The following is a 20,219-nucleotide window of genomic DNA, read 5'->3' as shown; positions in this document are numbered from 1 at the left end:
GATTGGCGTAGACACCGCTTACGCGGTTATAGCCGGGTTTACAACAGCGCGCCAGTAGTTCTACCTTTTCGCTCGTCGAAGCGAAGTCAGGTGCTTTCCCACCTGTTCTTTCCAACGGAGTGGAGATCTTCCTCTTTCTCTGTTTCTTCCGGCTTGAACTGCGCCGAATACTCTTAGAGTTCATTATTTTCATCCATTCGGACGACATGATCTAGCCACCTTAGTCGCTGTCTCTTATATCGCTGAACTATGTCAATGGCGTTTCATACATATCATCGATCCATCGACTACGGTATTCGCCGTTGTCAATGCACAAAGAACCATAAATCTTCTGCGGAACCGTTATGTCGGACACCCCTAAGGCTGACTCATGAGATGATGTCGTCGTTCATGCCTCTGCATCATATAGGAGGACGGGGATGAGTGACTTGTAGAAACTGGTCTTTCTTCGTCGAGAGAGAAATTTACTTCACAAATCAGTAATTAACAGAGAAAAAAATTTTTATATTTGCAGCTTGTTAAATGTTTATTTTAGAACCAGCGTCCTATGCGAATACAAAGCTTTGTATACGAAAAAAATCGCAACTATTGGTCGAGAGTTTCTTGACGGTGTCTCAGAGCTTGCACAGATACATTTTTTTGCATTGAAATGGTCCTCCTAAATGCATTCATACGTCAAGAGACATCCACACTACCTATCTGCCTTGAAACCCTCAACTGTTCCAAATTAACTCAGAGGTATTGCATATCTCTGAAAATGTAATCTGGCGGATCCTACAAAAACATTTCCCTCTTCGATTCCGGATAGTATGTTTCTGTTATGAAAGTTTTAATAAGCTTTGCGAATTTGTGTTCTCTATTTACGCTATATTTCTGGATTTATTAGTCCAGCGTTTTGCGATACGCTTAGAGCTATCTTGCAGAGATGATCTATTGTTTCCCGGTTGCCCTGCTCTTGACATTTTCCGCAGTTTAATCTGACTAAACCAATTCTGCAGGTGTATGCAGCCACCAGACTGTAACCAGTTAATATTCCATTACTGGTCCTACGGCCCCTTCGACCGAGTGCCAGTGGGAACTTGGTATATTTCCGATCTAGCGTTTTACACATGACTTTTGCAGTTTTGCGCACAAGTAGATCGAGTATTGATTTTCCTTGCAATGCTTCTGTCCAGATCGACGTATAAATAATGCATGTGGTTTCCAATGGTGATCAACATCTCGCGTGACGACCGTACACTACTCTTGGCAATCTCGTCCACTATCTTACTGCCTTGTGGCCTGGTTTTTTCTATATACTCTGAGCTTTCTTTCCTCATTGAAAAGTGCTATCATGTGGGCGGAGCTTGCCAAACCGCTATTACCCACCGAGCTATGCAGGTTTTAGGCGCTCAGCCCTCTTTTGCAGCGCAGTTTTCAGCGAAGAAGTCTGTAGGTGACAGAAAGCCTTTTATTTCGGCATAAATATTTTTTTTAACCCGAGCGATACTCAAAACTAACTTGTAGCTTTCTACTTAATCCTCATATCGATTTTAATTTCTCAATAAATCATTTTACCCACAGATTCCGCTTTCACAGAACGCATATTAGGCCTGCCGGCGGAGAACTACAAAGGCTATGTCGAAGCCGATGCAACGCAGCGTGCGCGTCTCATCAAATCACACTCATTCTTCCTAATACACGGCCTAGCCGATTCAACTGCACCCTATATACATGGCATACAGTTAGCCAAATCGCTAACGGACGCCAACATCTTGTACAGATATCAGGTAGGTGCAATGCAACAACAATAATAAAGTTAAAATCATAAATATGCTTTTATATTTTTTTCAAGACATACGCGGACGAAGGTCACGAACTGTCCGGAGTGCTCGAACATGTCTATCTCTCTATGGAGCACTACTTTGCCGATTGCTTAAGTTTAGATCCGGACGATACGAAACCCGATCTGGATCAGAAAATAGTGCCAGCTGAGTAGACAGCTGTAAAGAGAGAAAGAGAGAATTGACGGAGGAGAGAGAATAGCGTGCAGCTTCCAAACTGCAACACAAGCAAAAGATATTAAAACTAGTAACTAAGCGCGATTTAGTGATTTAAAGAATAATAAATTCTAGGCAAATATTACAATTAAGCACAAGTGCATTAAGAAAGAGATACAAAGTGAAATGTAAAATGGTCTAGCATAAATAAGCAAAGCAGCAAGGCAACAAGCAGTAGACATCAAACATACATACATACATACTTGTACATATACAAGCATAAGATTAGAAAAGTAAAGCAAGCAGAAAAAGAAAAAGTTATAATACTGAAATATTGTACAATATTATAAAAACGTATAAAAAATGATAACAATTACAAAAACAACAACAACAACAACGGATATTAAATTAAATTTGCGATTCATGCGGCATTTATCTTCCAACTAGTTGCACTTTACGTAAGCATATTTAAGCGTACAAGTCAACATTTAGTCTGTATGTATGTAAGTAAGAAATTAGCGTTGCCAGCCGAAGTATTTGTAAATGAATTATAATTTTTTTTCGAAAATTTGGTTGCTCACTTGCATAGTAGCCAAAGCAATAGGAAAAAAAAATTCAAGTCAGATCTACTGTATTATAGTTAGTTAGGTAAATGCAATTTAACAAGAAAAAAACAACAAAACGTGGTAGTAATATACGTATGGTAAAGTAAATGGCGCGAAAATATAAAATAATTTCAAATAATTATAAGTAACACAAATATATGAGCAAAAAAAAAAAACGATTTTGCTTTGAAAGCGAGTGCCAAAAGCACACTCAGTTCGAAAACGCTTTACTATTATGTAAAATGTCTGGCAACAACTCAGCAGTCAAAAATATGTATTCCAAATTTAGTAACAATTATTTGTAATGCCTAAGAGCAAAAAACAGTAAGACTTTGTTCACAATTTCTTTGTTCAAAATTCTTGATTTATTCTTGAAATTGTACGTCGTGCCCCTCAAAGTAATCCCTCTTGGCCTAAATGCACTTGTGCTAACATTTTTTTCAAATCTCGAAACAGTGTTCAGAAAAGCCTTCAATGCGCGTAGCGATTCACGTTTAATGTTTTCAATTGACTCCAAACGGAGCAGAATTAGGCGAATACGGTGGTTGCGGCACGATATTGGTTGAAAATTTGGCGAAAACTGATGAAGAACCAATGCAGTCTGCGACGGCCCATAAGTCCGACCTCTTCTTACGACGCATAATACTCAAATAGTATTCCTAGTTGACAGTTTGGCCGGTCGTATGGAATTTGCAGCGCATCACACCTCGATAATTGAAGAATCCTGTAAACATAATCTTGATTTTTAACCTGCTTTGGCGTGGTTTTTTCGGTTTCGGCTCACCATTACCACGATTTTCGACCGATTGATCGCCTGTTACCGTCGTAAGCATAGACCCAATACTCATCGTCACTAATATTACGTTAAATGACATGCTGGTAGTCGGAAAGCATTGTTTCACAGACGTTTAAACGACACTGTTTTTCGAAAAAATTTAGTAATTTTGGAACCAATGGTGCTTTCACTTATCTTAGACCCAAATGATCATTTGAAATGGTTTTCACTTATCCGTCGGATATTTCAATGATGCCAGTAAATCTTTGATTCTCCAGCACCAATTCCTGTATTTTATTTACTTGTTGAACATCAGTTGATGTTGTTGACTGTCCTGTACGTTCGTCGTCAACGTGTTCTCGACCGTCTTTGAATAATTTGTACCAATCAAAAACACTTGCGCGCGACAAACAATTATCATCGCAGGTCTTCTCCAACATTCTGAACGTTTGGGCACCAGAAATTTGGTTCCGCATGCAAATTTTATGGAACTTCTTTGTTGAATAGTTTCAGTCATCGTAAAAACCGCCGAATGCACTTTATGCACACACTTTAAAAAGACAAGCGTATACTAAACACTAACGAATATTTTGATGTGAAATTTGGCACAGTTGTCACTGACAGTCATACCGATCTGGAAGAAAAAAATATTTCGACGAATGGATTTCCACGTGAAATTTAAATTAAAAAGTCTTACTATTTGTTGCCCACAATTTATTATTTCAACGAGTGTTCTTTTGGCACTAGCATACAAAATCACAAAGCCAGTGTAAATATAATAATCATATGTATAAATAGCCATGCAAATGACATGATAATTATGCACAAATACAGCAACGAGACAACGCATAATTAGAACGAACTTAATTTATAAGCAAATCAGAGTAAAACATCCACAAACATACAAAAATATTAAAAATTATAAATAAAAGTAATTTTTTTAAAGAAATATATATACATAGTAATAGTTTTAATTATGCGAATAATCAAAATACTGAACGTAGCAATAATTTTGGACACCATTAAAAACAACACATGCACGAATTGCACACTGGCAGCCACACATCGATTAAGTTACCGGCTAGTTACCCAATAGTGCTACCAGAGTTTCTATATTAAAGTTTCTTTGAGTTTCTTAAGCCCTAATTGACATCTATAATTGAAACTTTTGGCTACGCAAGCTATCTATCAGTTAAATTGCCAGTTAGTTACCCAACAGTTTCCATGAGATATTTGATAATTAGATCAAAACACGCCCAGTGGTCCCTGAAAAATTCGCTAAAACACCAATTTTGAAATTGAGAACTTCATTAGGTGAGGGACCATTACTTAATTTTATTAATTTTTAAAAATTTACAAAGTATGTGACAAAACGTTCACCTTTAATTATCCGCAAAAAGAAAAAGCTTATTCATGTCATTCCGCAGATATTGAATTTTTTGTCCCCGATAACGCGCTCTCAACGTGTCGTTAAAGAAGTGTCTACGCTTTTGTTTACAATTTAAATGCCATATGATCTTTTTTCATAGTGAGCTCTTCTACTTCTATAGTCTATTACGACTTAATTTTGTTTTGGAAGATTTAACTATAATATAAGTCCCTTAACCTAAGAGTGTACAAAATAAATGTTTCGTTCGGTTCTCGGCCCTAAAACACATACCTATTTGACTATTCAGAAATCCTTGTGCATATTGGGAAACCACATATTTATTCGTTCAAATAATCAAAAAATTAATAAATAAGCAACACGATAAATCGTATAAACTCATACATACATACATCGATAGTTCCAAATTGCATTAACATATCATTCTGTGTAAAAATAAAATTATCGCATTAATTAAAATGTATATTTCAAGTACTCTCACATTAAGTATAATTAAATCATTGTTAAATATGAAAATTAATACAAAAGCACTCATGCATACTTAAGTGAATCGCCATATTATATAGTGCTACATACTCGTACTATAATATAAAGACGTGCTGTGGAGAGTTTTAAATATATATAGAGATATATGAATTAGTATAGAATATATAGTATATACATACATAGTTTTTAAGTATCTAGATACGTAATATATGCTTCCAAATTCATAGTTCTGTTTAAAATGTTTTAGTGAAACATTTGTGGAGGACTAGTATTAACGATAACAAGCTAATAATAGTCTACAAAGGGGTCAAATCAAAGAGCAATATCTCATGAGAGATATTAAAATCAAAGAACGAATGTGAATAGGTTTTTTTTTATTGGAATTTCATTTGAAATAATTATTATATGCATATGTATTTATTTCTATATATTACTGTGGTCGAACTTCGAACGGTGAAAGCTAAATGAATTTTTTATAAATAGGAATCAGTAGCGGGCTTCTTTTGAAGTAGCTATACGTAGAACCAACACTATGTCTTTTAATTCTCCCAAATTTGAATTTCCTGTACTTATTTTGAATATTGAAGCAGCTGATATAAGCACTACATCATCATGTATACTATATCTTCTACGGTTGGCAGGCCATTGCCGTGGTGCAGGGGCTTAATTAGAACATCATTTGGTCCCTCTCAACCGATGTGAGTGGTTTTGAAAAGCACTCATCAGATGGGTTGCCGGGACCAGGGTAATGCCAGTAGACAATAACTAGACACTCAGTAGGTAACTCGATTAATAATATCTACATAACTACCCAGTTTTATAGGAATAGAAAAAACGAAAAAGCAGACAACAGAATTTACCGCCAAGAACGCAATTCCTCTAAGCCCAAGAGTATTGTGCTCTTTCAAGCGTTGTTTGTAGCAAAGGACCCTAGAGGTACAACTCATGTTGTTGATACCCTTAAGGTGCTACCTTCAGAAAGTTAGAAAATAGTACTCGGCAGAACGCAGAGCATGGGCGGAGGATGATTAGACGCTGAAACATTATCTATGCGAATGTCCAGCCTCCAACCGGATGAGACATGATATATTTCAAGGCTTCCAATGCTCCATCTTAAAATATATGCAACTGGGATTGCAAAAATTCACTGAGTTGTTGGATAAGGCGCAATTTGGATAAACGATTTAGGAAATCAATCAAATTCTTTATTCCTGTCAAAGTACATTCTTAAGTACTCCATGAGTCACCATTGCATCCTGAATTACGGTTTGGAGCGGTTTATAGGCCGGCGGTGTCACTGAGCCGTACTTCTTCCGTGACGTTGAAGACCGGCACGTTACTGTCAATGCGAATTACCGCTCAATGGTTCGGTTAGGTTAGGTAAGATGGCTGATCAAAGTTCCCACGTAGACTAACAAATTAGTCCTTTGTGATGCCATTGAAAAAGAACTCCCGTGTTCGGACTTACAAATTGGCGAAGCGCTTTGTAGCCAAAACATAGTTACACAGACGCTTAAATTCAACACCCGCCAGTTCGGTGGGGTGTCCAAAGGTATGCGCCCCAAGTGTCTGAGTCTTGACCTCCCAAAAGCGGGGCAGGTAAGCAGGAAGTGTTGGCTTGTTTCTACCGCATCTTCTTCCAAACAGCTTCTGCAGTCGGCATCCGGTAAGATACCCATCCTACCGCATGTAAGCCAAGAGGATAGTTGCCTGTTAAAAGACCCACTAACAATGAGAGGTTAGCCTTGCTGAGGGCTAAGAGATCATTAGATGTCCTGCGATCTATCCTGGGCCAAAAGGCTTTTGCAACCGCATAAGTGCCGGTGCTGGCCCAGCGTTGGACGAGCATCCGCGTGGCCCATCTATCTAGTAGTAGACCACAAGAAGAAACAGGAGCACCGATCCGTTCCCATTCTACCGATAATGATTCTAGGGTACCTTTCCTTGCTAACTCATCAGCTTTGCAATTGCCTGCAATTCCGCTATGGCCCGGCACCCACACCAGTCTAATCACAAAAACTCTAGCTGCTAGAGATAGCGACGTTAGACATTCTTCGACCAACCCTGAACGCACTGCGAATGAGTTCAAGGCTAATATAGCCGCTCTACTATCTGAGTGAATAGTCATGGTGGATGCACACCGTAGCAGCAAAACTGCTGCTACCTTGATGGCTGCGACCTCAGCCTGGAATACACTACAGTAGTCGGGAAGTCTGAAACAGGAGTTGATGGAGAGCTCTCGACAGTAGACCCCTCCACCATCCTACCCCCCAAGCTTTGACTGGTCCGTGAAGAAGCTTGCTGCCCCCCTCCTCCAACGGCTTCTTCCCACCCACATCTCCCTCGTCGGTATATGGGCAGAGAAGGAGCCGCCAGAGTTCGGTATGGCGACTCCATGATCCAGATGATCCGGTATGCAGTCAAACCGCTCAATGATAACCGAATATTTTTGGCCCGAACTGGTTGATATGTACTTGGACAATATGTGGTTCCAACATGACGGCGCCACAAGCCGCATAGCAAATGTGACAAACGATTTACTGAAAACTAAGTTTGGTGAACGTGTTATCTCACGAAATGGCCCAGTCAATTGGCCGACTCGGTCGTGCGTTTGACGTTAACAACTGCAACAATTATAACAAAAATTCATTGTTTTTTTTGGAATATCATTGAGCTATGCTTATCTCTCCAATAACCCACCTTAAAATAGAACCAAATATTATTGTGACACATCATGGTATAAAAAGGTATCAGATAGTTGGAAGCAGGAGCTTTAAGATCTCATCTAAGAGCTTCCCAGTAGTATGAAGCTTTGTATAAGCATCCAACTTCTTTATATGTGACCTGGTCTACGAAAAGGGGGCTAACGTGCGAAAACTAGTTTTCTGGGAAAAGCTGTTAAAAATAATCGTCAGTTTCTCGTTATCTCATCAATTGTTCTCCTTTTTTTTGACACCTTAGCCCCCTTTTCGTAGACCAGGTCACATATACATATATATTTCACGTACTAATCTGACAAAATTGAAGACCTAACTTATACTAGGGGGCAGAGTCCTGTTTTTTATGTTCCCTGGTAATATTGTTGAAGACACTAGATTTGAAACTTACGCTAAAACTCGTCAAAATTGTTGTTTTTACAATATATTATTTTATTTTAGTAAAGCAAATTTACTTATTTCTGGTTTAAAACACGAAGTATTGTATAGGCTTCAGAACCGAAGAAAACTGTAAAGTTGGAATAAAATTCATCAAAAGTGAAAACTATAATTTATATAAATTTCTATGGTTATGAAACAAATTTTCGGAGCAAATGTATGCAAAAAAGTATAAAATTTAATACTATGAAAAAAGTTGTGAGAAAAACACGATTGGAGTCAAGTAAAAATGTCGAAGCTTAACGGAACGAACCGAACGACTGCAGCGTTGCATGCTTGGGTGCTTCATTTAGACAAGTATTATTAGAATTATTTAAGCTAAATGCCGCAGAAACTTCCAATAATTAAAAATATAATAATAAAATTTACTAAATATTTACAAATCAATAACGGTAATGTGTCCACGCACACGAATATGTACCTAAAATCATTTATGCTTAACTCAAACGTTCTTTTTAAGTGTTTAACAGAAAATTATATACTTACGATTTATAATTATAAATATATATACTATATATATTAGCTGTGTATATTTTGGAATTTAAGTGTACATACATATATATTTATGAGTGTGTAAATTAGAGTTAATTTACAAATAATTTGCGTGCGAATTTAGCGTACAATCATAGTTGAAGTTCCATAAAATTGTATCCATGTACCTTTGTAAGTATATAAGTACATATGTGCTATATGAACAGCTATTTTGAATTTTTGTCTAAAATGATTTTCAAAGTCTTCCTAAAATGAATTATTATATAAGACAGAAATTAACTACCACCAAAAAAATACGAGCTTCTTCCGCTAGTGTTCTAAAAATATTTTTAATTAATATTTAATATTTTTTTCAACAACACTGTAGTTTACTTAAACCCAATTATAATTTATAAATACTGTCAAATTGACAGTGATTTGAAAAACTTGAAATCAAAAAAAACTGAATAAAGACAAGTCTACGGAGGCACTCACACAAGATAAAATCAAGTAAACGAGCTTCTCGACATTTCTTAAGGATCGACACAGAACATTTTAGTTTATTATTGAGTACGCACCAAGTTAGGTTATGTTAACTCATTTCTGCAGGCAAAAAAATTCCAAGTATGGATCAATCTTTTGATCATGTATTGATGTAGCATTTAAAAAAAAAATTTGTTGAGGCGGTTAAGAAGTTTTATACGAGGGCTGCTATATATATTTCTGGCCTAATAATGAAAATAGGAATATTTATCAACGAAACTGATTTTATTGTTTTTCCAAATATTCTTCATCAAGATTTATTCACATTTGCATGCGCTCAAACCAATTTTTCCACTCCGATTGAGACACCTCCAAAACATGGTTTTTGAATACTTAAACAGCATCTTCTGGCGACGAAAATCGTTAACCACGCATTATTTTCTTGATATGTGGGAACAAAAAGAAGTCATTGGGTGCCAAGTCAGGGCTGTACGGCGGATGACCCACCAATTCGACGTTTTGGCCGGTCAAAAAGGCGCTGGTTTGAGCCGATGTGTGAGAGCTCGCATTGTGATGGTGCACAATGATTCGTCTTCTCTTGTTGGTTTTTTGAATTTCTCCGAAGACTTCAGGCAAACAAATGGTAATGTACCACTTAGAATTGACCGTTCTACGTTGCTCAAGCGGAACAGTCGCCACATGACCAGTTTTGCCGAAGTAACAGGCGACCATTTGCTTCGAAGTGCTTCTTCCACAAACAACTTTCGTTGGATTTGGCTCGTCTTGGAAGACCCACACGGTCGATTGCTGCTTTGTTTCGGGCTCATACGCATAGATCCATGATTCGTCACCTGTGACGATCTTATAAACGTCTTTTGAAGCACCGCGATCGTATTTTTTGAGCATTTCTTTACACCAATCCACACGAGCTTTTTTTTGAGCGATTGTCAAATTGTGCGGGATCCAACGAGAACAAACCTTTTTTACGGCCAGGTGTTCATGCAATATCGAATGTATGCTGGTGGGAGAAATGCATAGGCATGCCTCTATCTGAAGGTATGTTACATGACGGTCTTGCATTACCAGTTCACGTACGGCATCGATGTTTTCTGGCACAACGGCTGTTTTTGGACGAACTTCACGGAATTCGTCTTTGAGCGAGCGTCGGCTACGATTGAATTCGTTGTACCAGTTTTTCACAGTGCTATAGGATGGTGCTTCATAGCCATAAAAAGATTTTAGTTCATCGATGCACTCTTGTCGTGATAATCAACGTCGAAAGTTGTGGAAATGATCGTACGAAAATTTTCACGAGTTAATTCCATTTTTTGGCCGAGATGAATTTTTTACTTCCCTGTAAATAAAACAATTCACGATTAAATGACAAAACATTCTGAGTGATGTTATGCTAAAAAATGTCAAACTTTCCAATGGAAATGTCAGATTGCACCTGGCAACACTTAGTGTTGCCTAGGCCAGAAATATATATGTATAGCAGCCTCCGTACATGTGTTCTTTTGAAGTTTTAAAAAATGTTCATTTACAGTATTTAATGTACTTTATAACCTTACCTATTAATTGCCGATTTATTTTGAAAAATTTGTGATTTCCTTGATCCCGCCGTTGATCTCCAGGAGGATCTCCAAAAAAAGGGTATCTAGCGTTGGGAATAATTTTACTGCATAAAATTATCTCGAATCCACAAACCAAAACAAAAACAAGTAAGGAAGTGATAAGTTCGGATTCAACCGAACACTTTATACTCTTGCAACTTGTAAGAAGATACCTTAAGAGCTCTCATACCATCACCAATCCAATGTATTAAACTTACCCGGATGTTGTACGTTAGTTATTTGAGAGCCAGGTCAAGTTTTCGCCCAATTTTATGCATTTTAGGATTTCTACTCCTCTCTTCATTCTGATCCTTTATATATATTTATTATACTACATACATATATCTAACTCGATTAGTTTTAGGTAATACATATAACCGTTCAGTGAACAAACTATTATGCTCTGTAGCAACATGTAGCAAGGGTATAAAAACTTTTTCGTTCGATCACCGCCTGACAAATAAGTATATACAAGTAAGAAGATCGTGTTAAAATTTCAAGTTGATAGGTCGAGCAGTTCCGGAGAAATATTCCCCCCCGACTCTGAAAACAACGTTTCGAGAAAAACGTTAAATAATTCTTAAAAGACCATGATATCTCCGAATTATTTGCCGGGCCAACTATCAGATTTCAGAGAGTATTATCCAATATACTTATATGCATTTGATACAAATGCAATAAAAATAGATTTTTAGAAATTTAGAAGAAAATGTAACCACTATTTATCGACACCAGCCAATTCGCCCTGTTCATTCGCAGTTTACGAGATTTCCGACAGTTAACTGTGAGGCCAAATACTTCTTGATTAAGTTGGAATTCACAGTGCGCGAGATCCAGATCCAGAGTAAATGCTCACCTTGCTGAAGGAATGTAGCTGGCAGCCACCTCTGTGTGAAAGATATTACAGTGATCTTGAAACCATAACAGAAGAGTGATGGAAACAGAAAATCACCCATACACCTCGTCAATCTTTGGATCTCCTGTGAGCCAACCTCGCCTCCGTTGCAGGTATTCAGACTGAACTGTCCAATAGCTTCACACGTGTTGTGGCTAAATAGTTTGTCAGACGCGCTTTGCCAAATCTGTATGGAGGATGGCGAGGTGATGTCATCTTGTCACTTTCACCTTTTGATGGATTCGTAGGAGTTTATGAATAACGCAAAGGATCATTACCAGCTGTCCTAGTGAAATCCAACGATTAGGATAAACCCTACAGCCTAACATAGCACAACTTATGCTCGAGGATAAAGTTTTCAGTAATGCAGTCGAAGTTATGGAGGGGTTCAGGGTCAGGGTTAATAACAACATAAGTATCAAAATACTTATACAGTTTTCTTAATGACAGTTTCTTACCTTCTTCAGATCACTGTTTAGTTACTATTTGAAAAGTAACGATAAAAAATTGACAGCTTAGACTCATGACTCTATGATACGTCGGCCATTACGACTTTTCTAATTTCAAATTATGCCTCCCTAACCTCAATGATATAAGTATAAAATAATAATAAATGATAACTTAGAAGACAGTATATTGAGCGTACAGTAAATTATTTAATAACCTTGAACTAACTGAAATATCTTAAGCCTGAGTAAATTCTTTCGAAATTTTCTGAAAGCTTGATTATACTAAAGCCGGCCAGTAAAAGCATCCCAAACCTGGAAAATTTATCCGAAATTTGCTAAAAGCTGATTTTACTAATAGACGATCAGTAAACAATATCGGAATATGGAAGGCTTTTAATAAAATTTTATATTGAAATAAAAAAATAATGAGTAAAAAACGTTTAATACAAAAAGTGCTAATTCTATATTTTTGGGAACTTAAAATTTATTTTAACAACAGAATTTGTTGTATTAGTTTGTTAAAAAAAATAATAATTGGATAGTCATACGATTGGATAAAAGATATTAAAAAGTCTTTGGTTTTCTTTAAAGAAAATTATTTATTAATAGTTGTGTAGGTAAAGACGTATGTTGTGATTTTAAAATGTTCTAATGATAGAAGCAGTATAGTATATGGAATCATAAAAATACCGTTATTGTGTAGCGTAATTATAATTATTCTAGTCAAATGGTTGTGAAAATCGCAATTAGAGCTTAGGGTTCAAAAATTATAAGACACAAAATACATAGTAATGACAAAATTAAGATTGTGTAACACAAAATTTAGTTACTTGGTGTAAAATCGAAAAATAATTATAATTAATATAAAAAAATCAAAATGTTTATGAACGTATGCAAATATATAAAAGACAGTGAGATTAATATTTGTAATTAATAAAAAAATACTCTTTTAATTATATTTACATTTGCATGCTTTTTAAAAAGTCATAAATTTGCTAAATACTTAAAAAAAATCAAATAACATTATAAAATACCATAAAAAGAATTCGCTAAATTTATTTAACGGCATTTTGTAGTTAAAGAATGTGGAAATTTAATAATTTTTTTGAAGCGAAAGGCGTTTTTGTATGTTGCGTAAAGTAATGAAAATTTAAAATGGAAAAACGTACATATTAAAAATAATTTTCAAAAAAAAATTACATAAAAATATTTTTAAATAATTATGAAATCATAAAGAATAATTTCAAAAATATGAAATAATTCAAAATTGAAATAAAATATTAACAAAAATAAAAAAGTTCATAAAAAATACGTTTAAAAACAAAATGTTTGTTTTTTTAAGAAATCAATGAACGATACCAGTTTTCAAAAGAAACTTTTTGGCCAACAAAACTATTATAAAAATAATCATGAAAAAATTGTTTCGATAATCTATTTTTTTAATTTAAACAAAAATAATAATTTCCAAAATATAATTAATAATATAATCCTAAAAATGCTTTTCAAACACTTTTTTTTAATTAAACCATTAAAAATAATTGCAAACAAATTAAGTTATTAACAATAAATAATAATTAAATCAAAGAAAATAATTCCAAAAATATTAAATAATTAAAATTTGAGTTAAGTTGTTAATAACAATAAATTCGTTTCAAAACATTTTCTTTTTTAAGGGGGTATTCTGGTCTAGAAGCATGAATTTCAGGTAATTTTTAAAGTGTCGTAAAAAAAGGCAATTAATACTTTCAGTATCCATTTTTTTTATTAGTTATTTGTTAATTTTAGAAGAGTACAGAAAAAAATTAAAAACTAAAAAAAGTAAAAAAATTCAAAAATTATGAGCTGACGAAGTGGGGGGTCTCTAAAAATTTCCACGTGACCATACCCATGATTTCAACCCTCCTAGTTATCTGAAACCAAAAAAAAAGATTATTAATCTAGAATAATGTCGCAATGGCCGGAACTACGGAAAAGTGGGAAAAAAATTTTTCACAAAATGGCGACTGCCTGAAAAAAAAGTTTTTTTGGATCACTTTTTCTGACTATTTCGAATTTTTTAAAAATAATAAAAATAAAAATTTGGGGATGGGGCTAGTTCCAACCACAGACAAGTCTATAAGGAAGACTCTATAAAAATTTCAAGTAAATCGGTCCAGTATAACCGAGACATCGTGGGTATCGTTCCGAAAAAGTCAGTTTTGAGAAAAACGCGTTTAAAGTTTAGGAGACAATTCTAGTGAACACGGACGCCACGTCACAAAATCGGCTGTATCTCCGAAAATAAGTCGAATTTTGAAAAATCCTTCCAAGGTCATATTTTTGAAAGTCTAAACTTTCAAGATATGCAAAAAAAATCGATTTTTTCAAAGTACTAGACAAGAATACCCCCTTAAATAAAACAATGAACAACTACAATTTTCAAAACGAAAAATTTAAAAAATAAAAAGAAATATAAAAAATAACTTTTATTAAAAAATAAATTGTAAAAGTATGAACAAATTGTTTAATTTTTTTAATTATTTCATAAAAAAAATAAAAAAATAAGTTCCTCATAATTTGAGTTAAATTTTGAAATATCAACTGTAATCAAAACACTTTTTCGAGTTGTGCTAATAAAATTTCATTATTAATATAAAAAATTTCCGTAAATTATACAAAAATACAACAAACCACATAAATGTATAACGGTTATAAAATAAGTTGTGTAAAATAGTTATTATAAAAGCTAAATATGTATGTACAATTAATTAAAATATTTATAAAATTAATAATAAATGTATGTATGTATATCAATCAATCAATCAAACAATGCCTTGCTAGTTAGTATTATATATACACATAAACAAATATTATTGACAGCCAATTTGGGTAACGGTGTATTCGTAAACGTAAATATGTATTATAATATTATGTAGTAAACGTATAATTGTTGTATGTAATTCGCTAAACTGCATGCAGACATACATACATATGAACATGCAAATAACATGGATTTAGTTTTAAGGTGGGAATCAAAAAAATTATAAAAAAGTATAAAAATAAAATAATTAAACAACAAAAAATAGCAATAAAAAACATTACAATTAAAGATATAGAAGTAGGTGAGGTACATACATATGTAAATAAATATATATATATACATATATGTATATGTACTATATATATTGATAAATCAGCTGAGGGCTTGTCAAAATGTCACGTTACATTTGTAACGGCTAAGTTATACAAAAACGCTTATTGATCGACCTGAAATTATATTAACATATTTGATAGTAAAAAGTAATAATTGTAATGTTTTTGACTATTAAATTAAATTATTATATGCATGTATATATATATTATTTTCAAAACTTTATTATTTTTATTATTAGATTTTTTAAAATTTTTTTTTTCGAAAAGTAATAAGAACTATAAATTGATTTAACTCGAGGAAAACATTTAATTTTTATTTAATTAGTTTATTTTCATCTGTCTAAGAGGCCTTGGACAAAGGTATTCATATCTGTCCAAGTGAGTTTCATATATTCACATATATTCATATTCCAATTTTTCGATACAATTTTGTAGCAAAAGCGTTATTAGCTTCAAAGTAAGCGACCTCGTCTTCATAATTGAAATCAATAATCCATTTTCTGCTTTAAATCGCTCTAAAATATCTTTCATGAGTTAATTAAATTGCTTTATAAGCTTTTCAAATAAGGACCTGCAGACATATTTCAGCTTTTCAACAAAATCAACTGTCACTTTACTCTCGCAATTTTGATTAATTGACTTCGACCAGCTGTTTTGCTGTTAGCTATCAAAATGAAATGTCAAATTGCTTAAAAAAATGTGTGTAGCTTGAGGAGTGAGAAAGGAAGCCTCTCCTACACGTCGAGAGGGCGGTCTTGTATTCAAAATGTCAATTATTAACGTAAATTTTGGGTTTCAGATTTTGTAGCCTTTTTAATCTAACTTTATAATTAAGACTCATAACTATGTTACTTTTATAATTATAGACTTACTGGCTATTTTACTTTCTGGCAAAAACAATTGGAATCCAGTTGTCAATCTATGAAATGGTGAATTATAGTACGAATGTAATGTTTTATTGATTAAATTTCAAGATTTCCAACTGACATTTCTTTTTCGGTGAATACGAGCTTGTGGAGGTTTCGCAGAGTAATTCCAATCTATTATTATGGTGAGCTGTTTGCAACGGCCGCCTTGTAACGAAAACTACCTATATAAAGACTTTGTTGGTTATTTCTCTCAACGTGGTGATTAATCAATATAAAAGTTTTAGGAAAAACTTTATTCAACAAAGCACTTCTAAAAAAGACTTTTTAGTTAAATATCAAAATCTCGCTCATTCTGAAGATAGACCCAAGAAGAATATAATTTATTTAGCGAGTTTAATTGCCATTCTAAACTAACTTTTTTATTTAAGGGGGACGTAAGATTCATTTGAGTAGCACAATACCAAGTTTTTCGATTTTTTTAAGAAAAAGTTGGAATCTATTTTTAAAATCGTACCATTTGGTTTTAGAAATTACATTAGAAGAATATTCTTTTAAATTTTCCTGGAGAAATAATAAAAGATTCCAAAAAATATGTTAATGGCAGCAATTACACTGGATCATCACGGAAAAAAGTAGGTTTGCGGTGCCCTCATAACTTGGTCCTGGATCATCCGAAATCAAAAAAATCAAGTTTCATTCGTTAAATTATAGTTTAAAACAGGTAATGCCGTGAGGATTTTTCGAAATTTCAATTTTCACTTATTAGAACACTTTAAAGAAAAAATCGATTTTTAGCGAAAAAATGGACTAATTTATCATTATTAAACAAAAGTTCTTTACACATTTAAAAATAATCCCCGGCGATTGAAATTAAATATTTTTTTATTTTAACTTTAAGCGGTTGAATATTTTCGCAATATAGTCGAACTATTCTGTTCCAAATGTGTTCCAACAGCTGACTGCGGGTAGAATTTGCCAGCGTTAAGGTATGTCTGACGTTAGTGTATATGTCTGTGCTTGCCTCGAAATTTCTGCATAGTCATGTCAGAAATATTTAGTGCTATAAAACTCAGCTGGAACTGATATTATAAACTTTGAATGAGGTTCCTTCCAATAACAAAAACATTTGAAGTTCAAACGACAAATGCCACCAGTCATTGAGTTTGACGAGTGCACAACTGGTATTAGTAAAAGCTCCAAGGTCTGACCTGAGACTTAAATCTGGTACCACGAGGAGCAATTAGCCATTCCAATCTGCTCAGTGGAGTTTGGTCCTTTGGGAAGATTCGTGGTGGCTGTGGTTTAAACCTATGTAAAGGCAACTGACACTAAAGGCAGGTCGAATTGAAAATTCGGTTGAGTGTGTAGTCGCAATGCGGCCGGGTGCCGGACACGCAACACGACAGAGATTTTAGGTCGGCCTCGAACCCGACCAAGATGGAAAAGGTTTTTCTTTCACCAGACCAAAAAGAATGTGTTATTTGGGGCGCTGATCAATTCATGGTTTTGATCTTTATAAAGCAATCATAGTGCGTGTACCTATCCGTACAATCAATAAAAGGTTTTTGAAAGTTTGTTAACAACTTTATTTTATATGTGTTAATTAAAACTATCTCATATTTAAAAAAAAAAAAATAAACGTGCTATTACAAAAGAATTTATCAAATAGAATGAAATCTTTAGCAATAATTCTGTACCTACTTGCTGTTAAAGAAGAATATGAGTATAACATGTGTCACTAAATTAAGCAAATATATGTAGCTAAAACGATTGAATATATCAGAAATCTACCTTAAAACCAAAACATATATCATACCAAAATACTTAATTTGCTGCTATTTTTTTAAACCAATTTTCAGCTAATAAAAATTTATATTCGGCTGAAATTTTTCTTATTTTTCACAAAAAAAAATTTGTTTCTATTTTTCAAAACAAAAAATGTTTATTTACTTTAAAAAAAAAAAAAAAAATTATGAAATTCATTTTTTTTTTGATTTAAAAAATTTAAAAAATTCATTTTTTTATTTAAAAGTTTTTAAATTTTTTATTTATATAAATAAAATAAAAAAATATTTTCAAAACAAAAAATATTTAAAAAATATATATTACAATATTTTAAGAAAAAATAAGTGAATTATTTCGCAATTAATAATTGGACAAAATTTGAAATTTCTAAAAGCAAAAAAATAAACATTAAATTTTATAAGTTGTTTTGTTGTAGAATAGGCAGTTTTTTGTCTTCAATAGTTATTAAGTGATTAAGAATATAAAAAAAAAACATAAAAATTAAAATAACAAAAGGCAGCAATTAAGCTAATATAATTATATTGTAAATGCTTTAGTTTTAAAATGTGTAAATTAGAATTATTAGCATAAATAACACCAATTAATTATAGTATACAAATAAGTAACTGTTGTCTCCAATAACAATAAAAAAGTTTTTAAACAATCAATGAAAAAATTGCGCATGATAATTAAACAAGAACAAAATGTCTTCTTTATAAGTCAATAAAATTAAATATTAATTAATACATAATGATTTGCGTATTATTTATAACATAACTACGGTAGCAAAAAGATCGAGTGGAGCCGAAAGATCTTTCAGCAATATTTTCGATTTTTCTAAATTGTTGTTAACGTATCATGCCACTTACTGGTAAAATTAATTATTATTCTTCTTCACTGGCGTAGACACCGCTTACGCGATTATAGCGCGCCAGTCGTTTCTTCATTTCGAAATTTGGCGCTAATTCGAGATACCAAGTGCAGCTCGGTCCCTCTCCACCTGGTCTTTTCAACGCAGTGGAGGCCTTCTTCTGCCTCTGCATCCCGGCGGGTATTGCGTCCAATACTTTCAGAGCTGGAGTGTTTTCGTCCATTCGAACAACATGACCTAGCCAGTGCAGCCGCTATCTCTTAATTCGCTGAATTTTGTCAATGTCGTCGTACATCTCATACAGCTTATCGTTCCATCGCATGCGATATTCGCCGTGGTCAACGCGCAAAGGACCATAAATCTTTCGCAGAACCTTTCTCTCGAAAACTCGTAACGTCGACTTATCAGATGTTGTCATCGTCCATACCTCTGCACCATATAGCAGAACGGGGATGAGGAGTGACTTGTAGAGTTTATTCTTTGTTCGTCGAGAGAGGACTTTACTTCTCAATTGCTTACTCAGTCCGAAATAGCACCTGTTGGCAAGATTTATTCTGCATTGGATTTCGAGGCTGACGTGATTGTTGGTGTTAATGCTCGTTCAAAGATAGACGAAATTACAATATCTACGACTTCGAAGTTATGACCCTTAACAGTGACGTGGAAGCCAAATCCCGAGTGCGACGACTATTTGTTTGATGACAGGAGATATTTCGGATTGCCCTTGCTCGCTACCAGACCCCTTTGCTTCGCTTCCTTAAACAGTCTGCAGAAAGCATAACTAACGGCGGAGGTGTTGAGGCTAATGATTTTATTTCAAGGACGTACGCCAGCAGCTGTGCACTCTTATAAAAGATTGTATCTTCTCTACTTAGCTCTGTAGCTCCAATGCAGAAATCACATGATAGGGAATCGCCTTGTTTGAGACCTCGTTAAGCTCGGATAGGTCATTCCCGAACCTGACAGAGCTTTTGGTACGGGTTAACTTCGGATTACACAGCCGTATTATTTTTGCGGGGATTCCAAATTCAGACATTGCGGCATAAAGGCAGCTCCTTTTCGTCAAAGGCAGCTTTGAAATCAACGAAGAGGTGGTGTGTGTCGGTTCTCTTCTCGGGGGTCCTTTCTAAGGTTAGGCGCTTGGTGAATAACTGGTCAGCTGTTGATTTTCCAGGCCTAAAGCTACACTGATAACTTCAAATCAGTTTTTTACAGTGGGCTTTAATCTTTCACACAATACGCTCGATGGTACCTTATGTGCGAT

At 34.2% G+C, this 20,219-nt stretch overlaps 1 protein-coding gene across 1 annotated transcript in view; it reads left to right on the top strand.

The window, feature by feature from the left end:
- Positions 1-2,347, top strand: part of LOC120769369 (dipeptidyl peptidase 4) — a 46,182-nt gene extending 43,835 nt beyond the window's left edge. Inside the window, exons 12-13 of the mRNA XM_040096332.1 lie at positions 1,564-1,769; positions 1,835-2,347. Coding sequence (XP_039952266.1) covers positions 1,564-1,769; positions 1,835-1,978 — 350 coding nt within the window. The 3' untranslated portion in view covers positions 1,979-2,347. The remainder of the gene's footprint in view (positions 1-1,563; positions 1,770-1,834) is intronic.
- Positions 2,348-20,219: the final 17,872 nt, after the last annotated feature.

This window comes from Bactrocera tryoni, chromosome 2 (assembly GCF_016617805.1).
Source record: "Bactrocera tryoni isolate S06 chromosome 2, CSIRO_BtryS06_freeze2, whole genome shotgun sequence".
NCBI lineage: Eukaryota > Metazoa > Arthropoda > Insecta > Diptera > Tephritidae > Bactrocera > Bactrocera tryoni.
Note: the sequence above shows the minus strand (reverse complement) of the source record. Positions and strands in the feature narration are given on the sequence as shown.